Raw genomic sequence first — 19,055 nt, forward strand, 5'->3', positions numbered from 1 at the left:
AGAAGGTTCATGTCAAGGTTTCTTCTAAAGCCTAGTCCTCCCACTTCCTTTGGTTTACAAACTTTATCCCAAGCAATCCAGTTTATTCCGCTCGATTCAGCCGAAGATTTCCAAAGGAAGTTGGCCGATATACGATCCATCTTGGTTAATAGTTTTTTTGGAAATAGGGTACCTTGCATACAATATCTGGGGATAGCTTGTAACGTGGAGGAAATAAGGATTATTCTACCTGCTTTTGAAAGGCAATTCGATTTCCAGGAGGCTAATTTCTTTGAAAATTTGTCAACAATAGGCATTAATTTCAACATAGAAGGTCTTTTATGGGAAAGGGGGAAACCTAAGTATGTACCCAGGTCCTCGGCCGCAGCAACTTCTAGTTCTTGTTCAAACTCATCTCTCATGTCAACTGGAGTGTTAGGGGAAAAGTAAATTTTACTCTTTTCTGTATTCATTTTCTGACCGAACTGTAAAAAGAACTCGTTTAGGGTACTGGAAACTGCAGCAAGGGTGGACAAGGAGGCTTCCCCATAAAAAATGAGGTCATCTAGGTGGGTAATTTCCATTTCCCCCCCTCTAAGTTTAAAGCCTTTCCAACTCTTTTGAGCGTGAATTAACTTCGAGAGCCTCTCCATGCAGATAATGAAGATATAGGGGGATAGAGGATCGCCTTGGCGGATCCCACGTGAAGGATAAAATTCTGGAGAATGATTACCATTGATGATAATGGAGGTTTTGGACGAGGAGATGCATTCCATGATTAAGGCTACGGATTTTTATTTAGACCAAAATCCGCCAGAGCCTCTCTAATGAAGCTCCACTCCAGCCTGTCATAGGCTTTTTCGAGATCAATTTTCATTGCGAAAAGGCCTTTTTTCCCTTTTTTCTTGTTCATGGAATGAAGAATTTCAGAGGCCATGATGAAATTTATTTCCGTTCCTCTCCCAGGGATGAAACTGTTTTGGTTCGGGGAGATGTTTTTAGCGAGGCTATCCCTGAGGCGTGCTACAAGGATTTTTGCAATTATTTTGTAGCTTGAGTTAACTAGACTTATAGGTCTAAAATGTTGGACTTTTTCCAGGTTTGTTTGCTTGGGAATTAAGACAACACAGGTATGATTAACGTTAGGGGGCATTTTCCCAGATGTAAAAAACTTTTCAACCATGGACACATAATCTAAATTAATAACATCCCAAATTTTTTGAATGAAAATCGCATGAATTCCATCCTTACCTGGGGCTTTCAAGGCACCTAAGGCAAACACGGCGTCTTTAATTTCCGAATTAGAGGGTGTATTCGAAATATCCAATGAGTTTCCCTCAGCGAGAGACAAGTTATGGACCGAAGCGATTTTTTCCGTTTGGAATAAATTCCTGAAGAATTTTGTGAACATTAACGAAATCTCCTCTTTGTCCCAAACTTCTCTACCACACTCCTCTTTTAGGAAGCTAATTTTGTTTCCGTTTTTTCTAATGGTGGCGGAAGTATGGAAAAACGAGGTATTTCTATCACCTTGCATAAGCCAATTAGATCTAGCCCTCGTATTCCAGTAACATTCTTCCTGATCAAGGATGGAATCAAGGTCTTTATTCAGGTTATTTTCCAACTCCAAGAGATACGCTTTCCTCGGGTCTTTATCTATGGCCAATTGGATTCCATTAATTCTAGCTAGGAGATTTTTCTTTTTAACAAAAATATTCCCAAAGGATAATTTAGCCCAATTCCAAATCACATTAGAAATCTTTTCAATTTTTTTTAGAAATCCATAGAATCTAGATGCCAATTAGAGATCACTAGGCGCTCAAATTCAGGATCAAGAAGCCACATTGGTTCGAGCTTGAAAGGTTTCTTTTGGGTTTTTCTAGCAGGAAGCGACGGTTTAGTGTTGAGGAAAATTGGGTTATGGTCGGAGGACAACCGAGGGAGGTGAAAAATTTCAGTGTCTGGATAGGTAGCCAGCCAATCTTGGTTACCCCACACCCTATCTAATCTTTCAAAATTAGGTCTTGCTTTCCTTTTATTGAACCAGGTAAAACACGGGCCCGAGAAGCCAAGGTCAATTAAACTACAATTATCCATAGCATCCTTATAAGCCTTGAGTCTATGTTGCTTTGGGGGTCTACCACCCCATTTCTCAGAAATATTTGTTATCTCATTAAAGTCACCCAAGCAGATCCAGGGACGATCAATAGAAGAAGCTAGAGAACTCAGCCAATTCCATAATTCTAACCTGTTCGCATACTTCGTACTTGCATAAACGGCAGTGATAAAAAAGAGGGTGTTTGAAGAAAATACCTGGACAATTCCATGAATGGCGCGGGATTCTTTCCTTATGGGGGAAAAGGAGATGACTCCTGAATTCCACATAATTAAGATCCCTCCGGTGAGACCAATGGGCTCGACCATCTCGACGGCATTAAGCGGCAGATCGTCACAAATTTTTTTGGCATTCTCCAAACCAATTCTAGTTTCAGTAATTATGATTATTTCCGGGTCATGATCTTTAGTGAGTTGGCTTAAGTTCCTTTTGAACGCGGGCCTTGCTATTCCTCTAGCATTCCAGGTAAGGATTTTCATTTGGTTTCTAAGGTTTGAGAGGGAGAGCAACTCTTCTCGAGTCTTCGATGGGATTTTCTTTTCCAGATCGAACCATTCTTGGTTCTTCCTGCTGTAAAGGCACTTCTGCTTTGCCTTTATCTTCACTACAGCCAATCTCCCTTCGCTTCCTACTCGTTTTCCCCATTTGATGTTGATTGATAACTGGGTCGCAGGGTTCTTTAATTGCGCCACCTTCACACTGTTTGTTGCACTTCCTATAATTAGCGCCAGCCAATTTTGCGAAATAAAGAGGAGTTCTCTTAGCCTCGAAATTACGGGGACTGGATCTACGAATGGCAGGAGTTCCCATGGTACTGTTGCCACATCTGTATGATCTTAAGAGTTAAGAGTTAACCAAAGAAGAGGGATATACGCATTGCGTGTGCCAGGTGGGTGGTGTCCAAACACGTCGTACACAAAACTCAACGCATACAAACTCCAAAACCAGAAAAATCTCAACTCTCCACTTCAAAGTTGAACCCAAACAACAACCAACCATGGAAGCTCGAATACCCTCTTCATCAATGTCATTTCTCCCTCTTCCTCCATCACCCCTCAATTCAACGCAACCAACAACCCCTGATTTCGATTTCAACACTGTCTTCTCTCACCTAAATTCCGTCCTCATCTCCCCCAAATCCCCCAAAACTCAAAAATCCGCCATTAATGTCTCCCTTCCCCATTTCCTTTCAACCTCCATTTCCACCCAACTCAAACTCCAAAACCCAGAAATACCCACCTCTCAAAATCCCCTAAAAACAACTCTAAAAACCACTCTGAAGAACCTCTCAGTATTCGAACGCGCGTTCATCGGCGCATGCGCAGGAGGATCCGCTGGCGCGTTTACATATGTCTTCCTGTACCCACTTGAAACCGTAAAAACCAAGCTTCAGACAAAAGGAGCAAGCCAAGTTTACAAAAATACCCTCGACGCCATTGTTAAGACCTTCGAAACAAAGGGTATTCTAGGGTTTTACAGTGGTGTTTCAGCTGTACTTGTGGGGTCCACTTTTTCATCTGCTGTGTATTTTGCAACATGTGAGTTTGGGAAATCACTCTTGTCTAAATTTGAGAATTACCCACCTGTGTTAATCCCTCCTACTGCTGGTTTAATGGGGAATGTTGTGTCTTCTGCAATAATGGTGCCTAAAGAATTGATTACTCAACGAATGCAAGCTGGTGCAAAGGGGAGGTCTTGGGAGGTTTTGCTTGGAATTTTGGAGAGAGATGGGGTTTTAGGATTGTATGCTGGCTACTCAGCTACATTGTTGAGGAATTTGCCTGCCGGGGTTTTGAGTTACTCGACGTTCGAGTGGCTGAAAGCGGCGGTGCAGAGAGAGAAAGAGAGGGAGAAGTTGACACCATTGGAGAGTGTTTGTTGTGGTGCATTGGCGGGGGCGATTTCCGCCTCGTTGACTACTCCATTGGATGTAGTTAAGACTAGGTTGATGGTTGGGGAGGCTGTTAATAAGGTTGCTGCTGCTACATTTACTGGTGTTAGTGCTACTGTTAAGCAAATTTTGGCTGAGGAAGGTTGGGTTGGTTTTACTAGGGGTATGGGACCTAGAGTTGTTCATAGTGCTTGTTTTTCTGCTATTGGTTATTTTGCGTTCGAGACCGCCAGGCTTGCTATAATGGAACAGTATGTTAAGCATAAAGATCAGTCTAAGGAGGAGATGATAGCTACCACTCCTCTTTAATCGTGATGGTTTCGGATGTGAGATGATGGTGTTTGGTAAACGGTGATTCTCTTGATGCCATTTTTTTTTGTATTTAGAAGTACTTCATGATTTTGTTTTTCTTTGGCTTAAACTTCAATTTCATTATGTTGATTAGGTGCTTTCAGTAGGTTGATACAGTTGTAAACATCCAACTTCAAAGAGGAGAATTATTAATAAATGCAAGTGTATTTTCATGATCTTTTCAGTGGTGCTACTAGATAACAAGTATGAATTTTGCAAGGATGACATGATGAATGCAACTGTAAAGGAAACTGAAAAGGCTTGTTTGTACTAATATCGTGATAAAAAGAAAGCTCAGCATTTTCTAGAAGTAGTTCTTGTTTACATATGGCACCAAATTGGCCTTGATATACTATTGGTTTAATTCACAATTTGGCAATCCTCTGCCCTCTTTAAAGTAGAAGAAACGGATAAAAAGAGCTAAACCTAACAATTTTGCTGGACAATATTGACATTAATGGATGTTTGCTTGTAGCTTCTCTTGTTAGTTTGCAGAAGCATACCTTGCAGCACTCCTTTCACATGTTTGTCTGCCATGGTGTAACTCTTGTATTTTATATCTTGTACACGCCAGATAATATGCACTAGAGCAGCTAACAAGGAGCATACTTGGCTTAGCTTCTTGCACTGTACTTTCTTGTTAGCACCAAATTGTAGCACTATATCCATCAAAGTATCTCCTGTGATGCTATTTGCCACTGTCTCTGTTTCTCAAGTTCTAATTGCAAAGAGATCTGAATCTACTAGTGAAGCTTGGAAGTGTAGCATGAATACCGCTCTTCCTTTTGATGTTCATAATAAAGCTTCCACAAGTTACAAGCACACCTTAGATAGGTTATTCCTGGCTGGTCTGTCCCCTTCCCAGATCCTGATTTGCAAATTGATGCTCGACATTTGTATTTTGTTCATGTGGTATATACCACCAAGCTTGGGCTTTCTTCTTTGTAGAAGATGGTGCTTTTAGTGCAAGTGCTTGTATTTTTTTCTTTTTTCTAAATGAGGGAGGGGGCTTACTCGTGGCATGCTAATTGTATAACTTATTGCTGCTCTGCTGACTAATGTTTCAATTTTCACTTTGCTTTATTAGTGCAGATGCTGGCGCTTCTGTAGAATATTTAATCTGAGTTGTAGTCAGAAGCGAAAGGTGGAATAGGAGAAGGGCCGGGTTTCAACTTCGAAGGTTCATAGTTATGTCAAAAGGAAGCTGTTGATGAATTTATACATGGAAAGAAAAGGTTTCTTGTTCTTCTTTTTGCTTGACATGCCTTTAACATCGTTTTGTCAGAAATCTCGCAATGAAAACTAAATCTCTGTTTTTTAGTTAGTGGCAGAGTTTTGATGTATCCAATCACTAACCAGTCTTTAGGTGTTGGTCCTTAGCGCCTGTTTCATCTGACAAATCTGAAGGCCATGTATGGTCAATGTTTCCATATAGTCTGGAAGGGCAACCATCACTTTGATTTTGAGGCAAGGTTTTCTTCTTCCTGAATAGACCCCATAGATAATATTTCCGCTGTAATCCTGCATTTGAGCATCAACATGTGTTTCCGACTTGTCATTATCTGTTTCCCTCTTATATAAGAACATCTATATGTAACTTGAAGCAAACGAAATAAGTATTAAATGCTGATAAACAAACATTACATTTACAAAAGTCTAAGATGTTTGGAGCTTACTCCAGTTATCTAGTGGCAGCTCACAAGATGAAAAGATCAGGAGTTCAACATTATTGCACTTTGAAATCATGGCGAATTTATGCTCAATGATGTCTTCCACTAGGCAGTCATACACTCTTTCAGCTCTGTAAGACGTACAATTTACAAATGCCTAATAAAGAATTTGGGGAACTTATTTGACAAACAAATCTAATTGCAAGGATCTATTACCTGTAGTCCTCAGGAAAAAAGTACACTGCAATATTATCAGTCGTTGGCTCCATTTCCTTGAATTTGATTGGCCAGATACTGATTTTAGGAACCACCTCTACGCAGAGTGGCATGGGTAAAGAGCTTGCCACCTCTGATGCTTCTTTGCTTGCTACATTTGCAATGTGCGCCACCATTCCATGGACAGTATAATTGTATTCTCCATATAGCTGAAAATTCCCCCTGTGAATAGACACCATTAACAATTTGGAACTCCTTGCTGAAGTAGTTATTTCAGTTTTTCACTTTAGATGCCCAAAGTATTTTTCTGCCTTCCTCAATTAAAGGGTATGCTATAGTTTATTGCTCATATCTTCTCTATGTCAGCTGATTAAACTGCATAAAATTAGCAGAAGCAGAAAACAAGAAAAAGAGGATTATTACATCCAGATAGGATTAGGTAGTGGCTCTACAGTGTTATAGAAGTCATCTTCGAGGATGGATGATGTTTCAGGAGAGCCAGAATTAGAGGCCTCAATTCTTGTGGCTTCAGAGTATTCGCAGGGTAAATGCAGGTTATGATTCTTTTCCAAATCTTGGTTGAATGAAGATTCATTGGTTGATGGGCCAGTACCAGAATCTCTCACTGTCTGAGCTTCCACAGACATTGATGAACAATGTGGCTTCTCTGCATCATCCTGAAGCTCCTTGAAAGATTCAATTGTTTCTGTATCTGAAACGACGTTTGTGGAATCAGACAATTGAATGACCCTTGGTTCACAAAATTCACAAGTCCATCTGATTTGACCATCATCAGTCTCTTCCAACTTATCTAGGCAGTAACTGAGAAAAGCAGAAATATATGCTGGACAAGGTTAGTCCCATGGCTTTTCGTAGCTTAGTTTCTTTTTGTTAAATACTTCTATGAACTTTCTGTAAGCATATGCAGTGGATTCTTAACAAGATATGAATTTTGTTAAATTCCATTGTAAACAATTATTGCTTTCATTTTATCTCTCTTATGTTTTCCCCAAGAAGTATTTCTTTCAAATTGCAGTAATTGCTTATCATGGATTTTCGAAATACATAAGATGTAACTTCGTATGCTCAACTCGTAACAAACGCAGAAGTTGAGTAATCACCAAATGTTGAACTATTATCATCTTATAAAAAGTTTAATATGTTCCAACACTTTCTTAGAGCTCAGGGTCATAAACGATGATAGAGATTAAAGCTCAGATCAAATATAAATGACCAACCTAAAACAAGCAGCAAGTGATTAAGGCTGCAATTATTTAACAGAGAACCAAGTTCTGAAATCTTTGTTCTTACTAATACCTGAGAAAGTAAACTTCATTGTTAATGCCTGAGACTAGCATGTGTAACACATCCATTTGGGTTGTATAGATTCAAAATACTTGCGTCTGTTTTTTTAGTCACAACTCTTCCCTATTTTAGTTATTTTGAAATAGTTGTAACTTGTAACATATGCCATATTGTTGGGATGAGGATCCGAACCTTGGGCAATTATCTAGAATTAGGGATGGTACTCCACTGACGTACCACCTCTCCCTCGCGCTACAATATTTGGTGAGAGAAAGAAACCACAAGCTAAAAAATAGGTATTTATCTTCCCCTTGGAAAAAAAAGAGGTATTTATCTTCACATTTTCTCAATAATTTAAACTGGCAACAAAAAAAAAAGAAAAAAATTATTATGCAAAAAAGGTTTTCTGCTTCTACAGAGATCCGGTTTTATGTCACAGATGAATTAGTTTTAATTATATGAAAGGAAGAAAAAGAGTGCCATCAAGATATTTGCAGAAGAAAAGGACAATAAAGAGCACCACTATCAAGATATTATCCGAACAGTAGCCACATATTTACATATACACACTCTCTCCCAAAATTTCGCACTAAATACTACAGAATGGTTTTGTTAGGCTGTATTTTTGTAACCAAACCAGCCATCACTCTTGCTCCTCTCTCCAGCAATTCCTCTCAGCCCACAGCACCCCGCAAACCTTCAAAGGTTACTACTTCAAAATCAAACCCTAATAAACAAAATCAGCCCTCTGTCGCGGAGATTGAACGGGCCATTGGTGCTGGCAGCTACCGTGACTATGATCCTGCCAGTATCAGGTAAACACCTCACTTTCCTTTCAGGCTCTTTCTTTTTAGTTTTGAAAAGATGTAAGTAAATTGTCTGGTATTATGAGCAAATATAATTGCATGCTTTAGCTATCCCAAGATCATCAGAAGTTTATAAGGGTCTTCCAGAATTGCACCTCGGTTTCTGAACAGCTTAAAACTATTCCGGAATAATCAAAACTTTGATTTTTTTTGTCAGTAGTTCAAACTTCTTTTAGTTTCTGTTATTACTCAACTTTACTTGTTCATTCTTTTATATTTCATATAAAATTATAAATGCAGTGAGCCAGCAGAGAAGAAAAATGTCTTCGATGCAGTACTATCGAATTCAATAGGAAAGACAGAAGGCAAAACTGAACGGGCATTACGCGAAACTGGAGAGTGGATAAGTGGGCAAACTGAGGGAGCTGCCCGCTCTTCTGGAAAGAAAATTCTGGAGGTCATGTTTTTCTGGCTTGCACCAGCTTGGTTCGTTCTACTATTGATTGCTACTGGTGCTGTTAAGTTACCCTTTAGCTTTCCTGCTCTTGATGACTTAATCATGTAAATTACTAATGACACATCAATCTTACGACTGTAGCAAACTAGCATGTATTGTACATTATGTGTCATTGATATATACTATCATAAGATAGAAGGGAAATTTTGACAGGACTACAGGACACAATACATTACGAAATCAAACCCGAATACAATCGGATCACCTAAGGGGCAAGTTTAAGTTTCTATATAATTTTTTTTTTATAAATTGGTAAGAAGAATTCCTCTGGGTTGCCCTCGCGTAGGGCTCCTACCCAGAGGTCCATTACAAGCCAGACATCCTCCAACCCCCCTCCCTCCTTAAATCCCAAGCAAATGCTTGGGGGTAGGAATTGACCCCTAGATCTTGTTAGGGAAGATGAGAAAGCTCATTACTTGACTCAATTTGTTTCTATATACATTCATATAATGTATGGAGTATGGTTTACGAACACCGACAATAAACTTATTAAAGGTGAAATGAATTGAAGTTGGGAAGCTAGAAACTTACGTATGCTCCGAGATACTTTGGCACTTGCTGCATACAACTAATGCTTCAGAATAGCCTCTGCTTCCACATGTTTGGCACACCCTCATATTTCTGCAACCATTACTTTGTTTCTTTGCATTAGATGAAATCATTAGCAAACAGGAGTTTTAATTTGGAATTACAGATGAAGATTTCAAGTTAAACACAAAAACTAAAGAGGGCAATTACAATTTACAACTATAGTCAACCAAAAGAAACATATGAATTTTGTCCACTATATATAAGACTAGAGTCGACCACAAACAGGGACACAACTACACAAGTAATAACGTTAGCTAGTATACATCATGTTTAGGAGGTGAAGCCAGATTATCTTTATGGGGGGGGGGGGGATAATTAGTAGTTTTAATACACTCATTGAAAAATAATGAAGTATAATTGCATATATAATATAAATACCAATCTTTAAAAAAATAAACAAGGGGGGAGGCCACCCTTGGCCTTCTTCAGTGGTAGAAATTTAATAAGTTTTTTTATATAAGTCAAAATCAGTTTAATAAAACAAATTGTTACGAGTTTGTGGTGTAAAACCCATTAGCAAGGATGATAAAATGGAATGATCTAAAAAAGAGAAACAAACACTCACCTAAACGGAATTAGATAAATGGTTTCATCTCAAAAAAATAATAATCAATGATTCTCTTTTCCTCTCATGAAATCCACCAACCAAACGGTCCTAAACTCACAAAACCAGTGTAAAATTATACCAATTAAATGGCATTATTAGCTTGACAAAAATCAGTCTGAACGGTTTCAGATGGTTTCTTTTTCTTAGTAATCCAAATGTCACAAAATCAGTCTGAGTTACAAACTTACAATCACCTTGATAAAAGAAAATGAACTAAAGCTGTGAAAAAACTTAATACATACAAAATTTAGATTAATAAAAAGAGAAAACCTTTTCAACTTTCATATTTTCACTTTTCTATCTTTAATTTTTCCCTATTAGAGTTAGAAAGCTCATCTAAAAGTTATAATATCAGAAAAAAAAAAGGAGAGAAAAAAAAACTGACCTTTAATAATGAACAAGAAATGAGTTCTAGTGAGAGAGGTTGAAGAAGGTAGAAACAAGAGTAAATAATTGAACAACCAGCTTTTTCCACTTTTGTTGGGGGAACATGAAAGAAGTATGAGCAGTAGAAAATCAAAATTTGTTAACTTTGAATTATTGAGGTGGGGAGCTGGAGGAAGTCCTAACATGTAAGAGTGTAGAAAGTGTTGTAACTAATTGTTGAAGTCTTCTATACATGACTTCAATAAGGATATTTTGGTAATTTTTATAGATTGGAGGTATCAAAATATGTAAGCTAATGAGATGCCAAGCCAAGCTTAATCGTGGATAGGTCCCCTACAAGAATGTTTTGATCATTCCGGCCAAAAAATAATACTGAAGTGGTTAAATAAGTACTGAAATTCAATATCAACTTAGTTATTTCAGTACCAATTTACCACTTCAATATTTGTAATAAATTGGTAGTGAACGATGTTAAATGACCAACTCAACCAAAAGCTTAAGCTGATGGTTGAGGCCCAAGAATAGTTTTATATTCTATCATGCCTCCTCAAGTCCTCATACAAGGAGCACTTTGGACTTGAAGTATAGATGCAACACATGCTCCCTCACACTTGGTGCTAGATATTCCACTTCGAAAGGAGGGGTGAATGAGATTTGAACCCGTGACTTTACGTAATGCTGGCTCTATACCATGTCAAATGATCAACTCAACCAAAAGTTTAAACTGATGGACCTCAACCATCAACTTAAGCTTTTGGTTGAAGGCCCAGAAATAATTTTATATTCTATCAAAGGAACTGACTTCAATTAACCTAGTTACTACAACCTTTTCTGATCTTGTTGATAAGAAGAAAGTTTGGGGGAGGGAGTTTTTTTTTTTTGGACAGTTGGGGGGAAGAGTTATGCAGAGTCAGAACTCAGAAGCCTTACATACTATTATGGTTATGGGTCACCATCTCATAATAAGTTTGGACCACTGTAAAAAACAATTTAATTTCTCTGTTTTTGGTAGAAGTATGGTACACAAGTATATACCCTAGTTAATACTCAAGCTATGTGAACAATTCATGCTTCACAAATCACAAATAATCTCCAATCTTCAGTGCAGCCTCAAGTACGAAAATACTTAGGTCAAGCTAAATTGTCTCTTTCGGGAGTCTGGTGTTCATATATATCGATATAGATACAAGTACAAAAATTACATATTTGTCGTTATATGACAAAGAAAAACTAAGTAGATTCTAACATACTATCCGAACCTTTTGAAACTTATTTTACATGGTGCAAGAACTAAGTGAGCTTCTTTGAATTTGACTGAATTTATTAGATCTTAAATTTATTTTTCCAAGGTGAAAAGAAGGCATACTTATGTCTTATAGTCTTTCTTTGTAACTTTTATTCAAGTGTATAGATAAGGGGTAATACTAAAAGTTGTAAATCTAGCTTGTGAAATTAGAATAAGAGGCCTATATACTAAAGAGTAAAGAGAGTACTACTTAGCAAGTGCAAAGACAACTTTTCTGAAGTGGTGATATTCAGCCAACATATAGAAGTAAGGTTGAGTTTTGTTCAATCAATTTCTGACTTATCTAAATTTATTGGAACATATTTGATATTTCTATAACTTCTTGCAAATCATTTGAACTTATATGAAATGATCGTAACTTACCTAAACTCATTTATCTAGCATAAGTAAAAGGAAAAATTCACATCAATAATCCCAATTATGGGAACTCTTTCAATATTAATCCCAACTAAGGATTATTCCAGCATAATCCTAACTATATCAGTTATCTTCCCAAATTGATCCTTTACCTGTTATAACCTGTTTAATAGGTTAATTTGCGTATGTGGCACAATCTAATTCACTTTTTTTTTCTTTGTCTTTCTTCACGTCATTCTCTCTCTTTGCCTTCACACCTAGCAGCCACCATCTATCTCTCTCTTTCCTATGACCATGAAAAACCCACATGCCACCTACCCTCCCTCCTACTCACCACCCACCGGCACCACCCTCCACCAAAATCGACAACCACACGTCAACCGCCGCACCTCCCTCACTATCCTCACCGCCTCGTTGTCCCCAACACCTTCATGCGGTGCACATCTCCAACACATCACTATCTTCCCCCGTCCACCCCTCAAGCCCACCTCCAAAGTCTACTTCGCCAACTCACCCCCACCTTTACTCCCCAACCTCATCATCCCCTCCCTTAAAATTACAAAACCTTGACACCACCACCATCGTCAATGTCTTCGCCAACCACCTTGACTTATGGTATGAATACCCCCCTTAATATCCTCCCTCGTTTGCGACGGCTTCACTCCCTCATATCGAATAATTAACCGACGTCGAACAAAAGCGACATGTTGTTAGTGCTCAAGTGTGCGATATAGATGCACGGATTTTAAACGGGTATGGTGTTTCGGGTGGGTTGTGGTTGTAGTTGTCAGCGTAATTTTTCTGGGTTTTTCTGGTGGGTTTGGGTCATTGTGGTTGTAATTGTGTAATGGTGGTTCTAGTGGGGTAGATTTTTTGCGTTAGTTGTGTAAGTGGTGGCGGTTGTGGTCATGGGATGGTGGTTAACGGTGGGTGTGGTGGTGTGCGATGGTGGTTAACGGTGGGTGTGGTGGTGTGCGATGGTGGTTAGGTGGTGTGTGGTAGAACATTAAATTAATTAAGAAAAATTACAAAGTTTACCTATTTAGTAAGTCACTGGTCAGTTAGGATTGTTTCGGAAAGATGGACCCTATAGTTTGGATTATACTGGAATAATCCTTAGTTGGGATTAATATTGGAAGAGTGTCCATAGTTGGGATTATTGATGTGAATTTTTCCTAAGTAAAAATAAATAAAAACTAATTTCCTAAAAGATCCAGGGGTCGTTTGGTTCACTGTTTTTGGGCTCCAAGAAACGGAATCGATTACCAATTTCCTTCTTGTTTGGTTCAACCCCTCATTAATGTGTCACCATTACCTTCTCCTCCATATCAAGCAACAAAATTCATTAATTGTTGGTAATAGTTACCATTCATTTTCATTTCCTGGTTTGAATCAAACACTAAAGGTTATTTTTGTTATCATTGCCCTCCTCTATTTATGCCCATTCCCTTTCCATTCCGTATTTTGTATCAAAGGGCTCCTAAAAGGTAAACAAAATCCGTTCAACAACTCCAAGTAATCTCCATTCTCCTGTAATGTTTCTAGCCTAAATCAGCTGTTATCAATGAGTTTCTTTGGCTTAATATTTTAGCATTGTTATCGAACACAGAAGCATGTATCTAACCAAAGAGAAAGTGTGGTGGTAAATTTCATTCTGAACTTGTGAAGTTACCACCTTCTGTTACATTTATAAATTATTCAAGTGACTTGGGCAACTGCAAATATAATTTCTAGTGAACCCAGTACTAACTCTCAAGCTTTAGATCAACTTCGGATTATTTTTGTCATAAAGATATTACACTTAAAAATTGGAATTATAACATCTCTTCATTATGTACATGTAAAGCAACTTATGTGTTGGAACTTTTGAACTGAATTACAAATGTTTTTATATACAAACATTATTAACCCGGGAAAACATAAATTCTGAATGCAATTAGTAAAAACTATCTTCTCCTGACTCCTATACATGAAGTTCTCAACAGCAAGTAAAGAAAATCTTTTAAGACTATTAACAAACATCTGAATTCATGGTTGGAACAACTAAATCAAACCTCACTGAAATGAGTTCTTGGAGTAGACCAAGGACACTCATCCAAGTCATCAACCCGCGTACTCAGTGACTTTCTTGATGCTCTCGGAACAATAGCTCCTTGAATCTTCATTATAGGCTTCTTAGCTGGTAGAACAGGTACCTGCAATTCCTCTTTTAGCATCATAGCAGCTTCCTTCATAGTAGGCCTTTTCTTCTTATCAGAATGCACACAGCACAAACCCACCTTAAGCATCCTTTCCATGTCCGCGCTACTATACTTTCCCATCATCCTCTCATCAACGGCCTCAATCAGTTTACCGTTCTCCCATAGGGACCAAACCCAATCAACGAGCAAATCTCTATTATCCACCACTGGCCTTCTTCCGGAGACCACCTCCAAAACCACCACCCCGAAACTGTATACATCAGACTTCACAGTAGGAACACCCGAGTAAACATACTCTGGGGCTAGGTACCCCATTGTGCCTGCTGGAATAGTTGGTTTCCTCGCTCTAGAATCTCTGTCATAGACCTCAGCTGATCCAAAATCTCCAAGTTTCGGGGTAAAGTCAGAATCAAGCATCACATTACAAGTCTTAACATCCCTATGAATTATCTTCTTATTGCATTCTTCATGCAAGTATCTGAGACAAGAAGCTATACCCAGTACAATATTAAGCCTTTGTTCACCAGTTAGCACACAAAGAGCATCAGAGTTTTTATGCAGAATCTGATCAAGACTACCATTAGGCAGAAACTCGTAAACCAGAACACATTCCTTGTTCTCACAACACCAGCCCAAAAGTTGAACCAAGTTTTCGTGCTTTAATCTTTGAGCCATAGTAGCAAATTCAGTAGTAAAAGGTTTATCAAGATTACCCCTACTAATGTTATTGAATCTCTTAACTGCTACAACTTGTTCATCGAAAAGAATTCCTTTATAAACTGTTGCTGATGCTCCTTGTCCTATAATTCTACTCTTGCTAAAACTACTAGTAGCTACTTCAATCTCGACGAGTGATAACTTTACTGGCCCTTTATCCAATTCAATCCTCCTCCCTTTATCTAATTTCGATACCTTATCGTTCCTCAACCGCCACCAATAGCAAATCACAACAATAACCAGCAAAAGATTAAATGATATTGTAACCCCAAATAATGTAATCAACTGTTTCTTGTTACCTTTCTTGCTCCTAACATTATTAGAAACTTCTTCCTCCTTATCTACAAAAGCATAATCGAACTCGAATGTCTTGAACTCCCATTGATCGATAACGTGCAATGCAGACCCATCTCCATTAGAAGCAGAGAAACCCACATACATTGACTCCTTCACATACTTAGAAAGATCAATTTCAGCAGAAAGAATTGGGTTTAAGGGCTTGTTTGGGAAATAACTAACCCAAACCTTAATCTTTTTAACTGAATCCCTATATTGAATCCAAACATTAATTCTTTTCCCATCACTAAAATCAACTCCACTTGAAAACCCATCAACAGAAACCAAAGAAGTGTATGAATTTACATCAATACCCACATGATTCCCATTAATATCCCCATTTAAAGTATCAAATTTGGTATCAAATTCAACTGCAAAAAAACGATCATGAGAGTTTAAGCTCAATTTAGGCATACCCAGATGGCCAAATTTGGGGGAAAATAAGCCGGTATTCGAGGTGATCAAGAATGCGATTCCATCAGCATGGTTTGAAGTAGAAGAAGGTGTGATCATGAATGAGAAACGTGAAGAGAAAGAAACAGAGGAATTTGTTAACGGGTCAAGAAATTTAAAGGGGTTATTGTAAAAAGCTCTTCCTGCAGAAAATTGTTTTTGATGAGTTAAGATGATGAAAGAAGTGTTGGATGTGTTGTTAATGGCGAAGTATGCGTCTCCAAAGAGGGTGGTGTTGGTGTTGAGGGTTGTTTGGGTGGGGAAAGAGAAAGTTAATTTGAATATGAATGTGAAAATTAAGATAAAGATTATGACATTTGGAAACATGGGTTTTGAAGATGATGATTGCATTTTTTTTTTGAAATGTGGAATCTTGAGGTAAGATAGTGAGAGAAAGTTAATTTTGGGGGTTTTTATTAAGTGGGTAGATTTTGAATTGAATGTTGAATTTTGTGGGAGGTTGAAGTTTATACTGGAATTGGCTTCTACTCTGAGCAGAGGAGAGGAGAGAGAGAGAAACAGAGGGAAAGCCGGAAAGGGGTGGGGGAAGTTCTTTTGTGTTGCGTTTCCTATTTCATTTTGTTTTAGCTGAGAATAAGTTTTATTGGTAATGAAGTGAACGAACCTGGGTCGAGGTTGACTTTCATTTGCCCGTTTGATAGTTGGTTATAAATAATGGTAATAGAAATGAATTTGTATGTAATTTTGTGAAGAAAATCATGGTTCACTTCGATAGTAATATTAATTTATCCTATAATATCTATTTTTCTTCTTGAGTTTTCATTCCTATCAAATACCACCTTGTTAGGTGGTAATGAGTGATAATGAAAATAAGGGGTGAGTTTGCTTTCTCATGGAGAAAAACACAAACTTGGAGATTAAAATTGTTTCTCCATGGAAATTCTAAGGGTACTTCCTTTGTAAGCTACACTTAAAATTCATTCCCATATGCATAATTTATTAACGACTACCAAACGTGCTGTCAAGGTATTTCCTAGGTCAGTTGTGGCCCAAGCTTCCCTCCCCCTTACACTATACATCTTTGCAAATATGAAAGGTTTCTATCACTATCTTTACAATTTGTAGCAACTCTAATTGTATGGGTAATACCCAAGTATGCTAACGGACACTACAATGGCCGATAGCAAAAGTCTGAGACGTGAGCTCACAGCAAACAAATCAAATATCCTCTACTTAAGGGTCGGGAATGTCGTCACGGCCACAAAAGAGGACAAAACAAAGGGAATCTTCCCTCTGACAGATTCATCACAACCATACACGTGTCAAAGGATTATCTATCCTGTCAGATGAATAGTACGCCTATAAATAGCTAAATAGTACTATTCGTGCAGGGACATTCTCTTTCATACTAAATATAGCTTATCTCTCTCTCTAAACTTTCTCTCTCTATATTCTAATCGGGCACTAGCTGACTTGAGCGTCGGAGGGGGTTTCCTCACAACCACCCCGAGGGTAGCTCACGTTTGTTCTCTTGCAGCTCATCATTCATGGACATCCCCTTTCATTGTCAGACACTCCTTGGGTCCGTCACCGTTTCCAATATCGGAACACTAATTTTATGTCTTTTCACAACTTGAGCTGGAAGAAGAAGGGTTTGTCTAAAAATCTTGTTGTTTCTCTGTAACCAAACTGCATATAACATCACATAAATCCTGAAAATTCTGCTCTTGCTATGAGCTTTATATCAGCTTACTCCTTACTATAATTTAAACTGAAATCTCTGTCCCTGGTGATTAATCCGTAGCATTTGCAAGAAGGTATTCCAGATTGGTGTAGCGTACTCACAACCAAAAAATAAATTTTCAGAAAATTCATTCTTGTTTCGGTATCGAAAACGGCGTCGGACTTTAGGATCGTCCGACAATGATGAGGTTGTCCGTGAGGGATGATCTGCAAAGATAACAAACGTGAGCTACCCTCGGGGGTGTTTCGAGGAAACCCCCTCCGACGCTCAAGTCAGTTAATGCCCGAGAGGATTTTTAGAGAGAGAAAGCTTAGAGAGAGAGAGATAGGCTATTTTTAGTATCAAAGAATGTACCTGCAGGAATAGTACTATCTAGCTATTTATAGGCGTACTATTCATCTGACAAGGTGGGTAATCCTTTGACACGTGTATGGCTGCGGTGATTCTGTCAGAGGGAAGATTCCCTTTATTTTGTCTTCTTCGATGGCCGTGACGGCAGTCCTGGCTCATGAACTGGAGATATGCGTTTTGTCTTTTATGAGTTCGCGTCTTCATTGTTTGGTCACGGCCTCACTATATGTCCGCTAGCAAACTTGGGTATTACCCATACAACTAGCCCCCTAGCATTCGTGACGGTTGCGGCCGTCATGGATGTTTGATTTGATGACGTGGACGAATTTGGTGCGTTCCTTTAGTTAAGCCTTCGAAGTTGCCACGTGTTGTCCTGGGGTGAATTGTTGATTTCGAAAAGCGTAATCATTGTCATTTTTGGAATCCCGCTCGTTTTTCCCTTTGTTTTCATTAAGGTGCGCTGGGCAGGTGACACTTGTCACTAATCTGCGAGAGCAGTTGATACGTTTTCAATCTCAACCATTTATTCTAGTACTTAAAAGCGAAATCCCTTTTTTCTTTTCACTTTTACTCAACTTCCTCTTCTTCCTTCAGACACTCTCTCTGGTTTTCCTTGCTTCTCTACAAACTTCGTACTTACTGTTCAGTGGGCAAAGAACGTTTCTTTTACTCTAAAACTTACTAAAAGTTGTTACTTTTTCTCATTTCTTTCTTACTTGCCGAAAAGATTCTCATATTTTCCGACGTTTCTTCCGGGTTTGCTTTTCCGGGCATTTCTTGGGCGCTGTTGTGACATTTATTCCGGTGAATCCTTGCTTGGAGGGCGTTTTTTGGGTACTTTTTGGGACCCTATCCTTCGCGCGAATTTTTTACTCAGGTACCCTTTCTGACAACTTTTTAGTTTTCTCTGTTGCTTTTTTCTTCCTTCGGATCATGTCGGATCAGTCAGATAGTCAAAATTCTCTAGGTAATAACTTTATGACTGAGAGTGAACCCTCTTCCCCTTCTTTTAATGGCGGACCTAGTTCGTCGGATTCTAGTCCCCGAGATGGGAGGACTCGTCTTTTAGCTGACCTTTTCTTACGGCCGACAGGGATAGGGAACTTAGATCAAAATTTTTGAATGACCGTTCTTATCCTGAACGGGCGAGCTTAACTGCCCAATTCTTGACTGCGAGGATGAGTGGGGATAAT

General features: G+C 38.5%; 4 protein-coding genes across 8 annotated transcripts; 2 read left to right on the top strand and 2 right to left on the bottom strand.

The window, feature by feature from the left end:
- The first annotated feature begins 2,868 nt into the window (after positions 1-2,868).
- Positions 2,869-5,898, top strand: LOC104895415 (protein MITOFERRINLIKE 1, chloroplastic). Of its 3 annotated transcripts, none has more exons than XM_010681918.4 (2): positions 2,869-4,337; positions 5,425-5,898. In XM_010681918.4, the coding sequence occupies exon 1, from the start codon at positions 3,093-3,095 to the stop codon at positions 4,293-4,295; it is 1,203 nt and encodes a 400-aa protein (XP_010680220.2). In that variant the 5' UTR covers positions 2,869-3,092; the 3' UTR covers positions 4,296-4,337; positions 5,425-5,898. The 3 variants fall into 3 exon arrangements, with proteins under 3 accessions (XP_010680220.2, XP_010680228.2, XP_048499788.1); XM_010681926.4 differs by having other exon boundaries at positions 5,430-5,898; XM_048643831.2 differs by lacking the exon at positions 5,425-5,898 and adding an exon at positions 4,432-4,515.
- On the bottom strand, positions 4,617-10,635 carry LOC104895438 (uncharacterized). Of its 3 annotated transcripts, none has more exons than XM_048643839.2 (6): positions 10,435-10,633; positions 9,383-9,484; positions 6,647-7,045; positions 6,224-6,445; positions 6,014-6,138; positions 4,617-5,858 (listed from the first exon to the last, which is right to left on the bottom strand). In XM_048643839.2, the coding sequence occupies exons 2-6, from the start codon at positions 9,466-9,468 to the stop codon at positions 5,689-5,691; spliced, it is 1,002 nt and encodes a 333-aa protein (XP_048499796.1). In that variant the 5' UTR covers positions 9,469-9,484; positions 10,435-10,633; the 3' UTR covers positions 4,617-5,688. The 3 variants fall into 3 exon arrangements, with proteins under 3 accessions (XP_048499796.1, XP_010680252.2, XP_019104818.2); XM_010681950.3 differs by having other exon boundaries at positions 9,383-9,472; positions 10,435-10,632; XM_019249273.3 differs by lacking the exon at positions 6,014-6,138 and having other exon boundaries at positions 5,667-5,858; positions 9,383-9,472; positions 10,435-10,635.
- LOC104895430 (hypothetical protein) lies at positions 7,092-8,995 on the top strand. The gene is made up of 2 exons (XM_010681937.4): positions 7,092-8,343; positions 8,635-8,995. The coding sequence occupies exons 1-2, from the start codon at positions 8,132-8,134 to the stop codon at positions 8,897-8,899; spliced, it is 477 nt and encodes a 158-aa protein (XP_010680239.2). The 5' UTR covers positions 7,092-8,131; the 3' UTR covers positions 8,900-8,995.
- A 3,222-nt stretch (positions 10,636-13,857) lies between the features above and the next one.
- Positions 13,858-16,518, bottom strand: LOC104895405 (L-type lectin-domain containing receptor kinase S.6). Its single transcript, XM_010681906.3, has one exon. The coding sequence runs from the start codon at positions 16,155-16,157 to the stop codon at positions 14,148-14,150; it is 2,010 nt and encodes a 669-aa protein (XP_010680208.2). The 5' UTR covers positions 16,158-16,518; the 3' UTR covers positions 13,858-14,147.
- Between the last annotated feature and the right edge of the window lie 2,537 nt (positions 16,519-19,055).

The sequence above is a fragment of the Beta vulgaris genome, chromosome 1 (assembly GCF_026745355.1).
Source record: "Beta vulgaris subsp. vulgaris cultivar EL10 chromosome 1, EL10.2, whole genome shotgun sequence".
NCBI classification, from domain to species: Eukaryota; Viridiplantae; Streptophyta; class Magnoliopsida; order Caryophyllales; family Amaranthaceae; genus Beta; species Beta vulgaris.

Bases quoted from the DNA above. Each gene is read 5' to 3' on its own strand.
- LOC104895415 (XM_010681918.4), top strand. From the start codon at position 3,093: ATGGAAGCTCGAATACCCTCTTCATCAATGTCATTTCTCCCTCTTCCT.
- LOC104895430 (XM_010681937.4), top strand. From the start codon at position 8,132: ATGGTTTTGTTAGGCTGTATTTTTGTAACCAAACCAGCCATCACTCTT. The intron at 8,344-8,634 runs GTAAACACCTCA...TTATAAATGCAG, and splicing joins TATGATCCTGCCAGTATCAG to TGAGCCAGCAGAGAAGAAAA.
- LOC104895438 (XM_048643839.2), bottom strand. From the start codon at position 9,468: ATGAGGGTGTGCCAAACATGTGGAAGCAGAGGCTATTCTGAAGCATTA. The intron at 6,446-6,646 runs GTAATAATCCTC...GTCTATTCACAG, and splicing joins CTACCTAATCCTATCTGGAT to GGGGAATTTTCAGCTATATG. The intron at 5,859-6,013 runs GTAAGCTCCAAA...GCTCAAATGCAG, and splicing joins GCTGCCACTAGATAACTGGA to GATTACAGCGGAAATATTAT.
- LOC104895405 (XM_010681906.3), bottom strand. From the start codon at position 16,157: ATGCAATCATCATCTTCAAAACCCATGTTTCCAAATGTCATAATCTTT.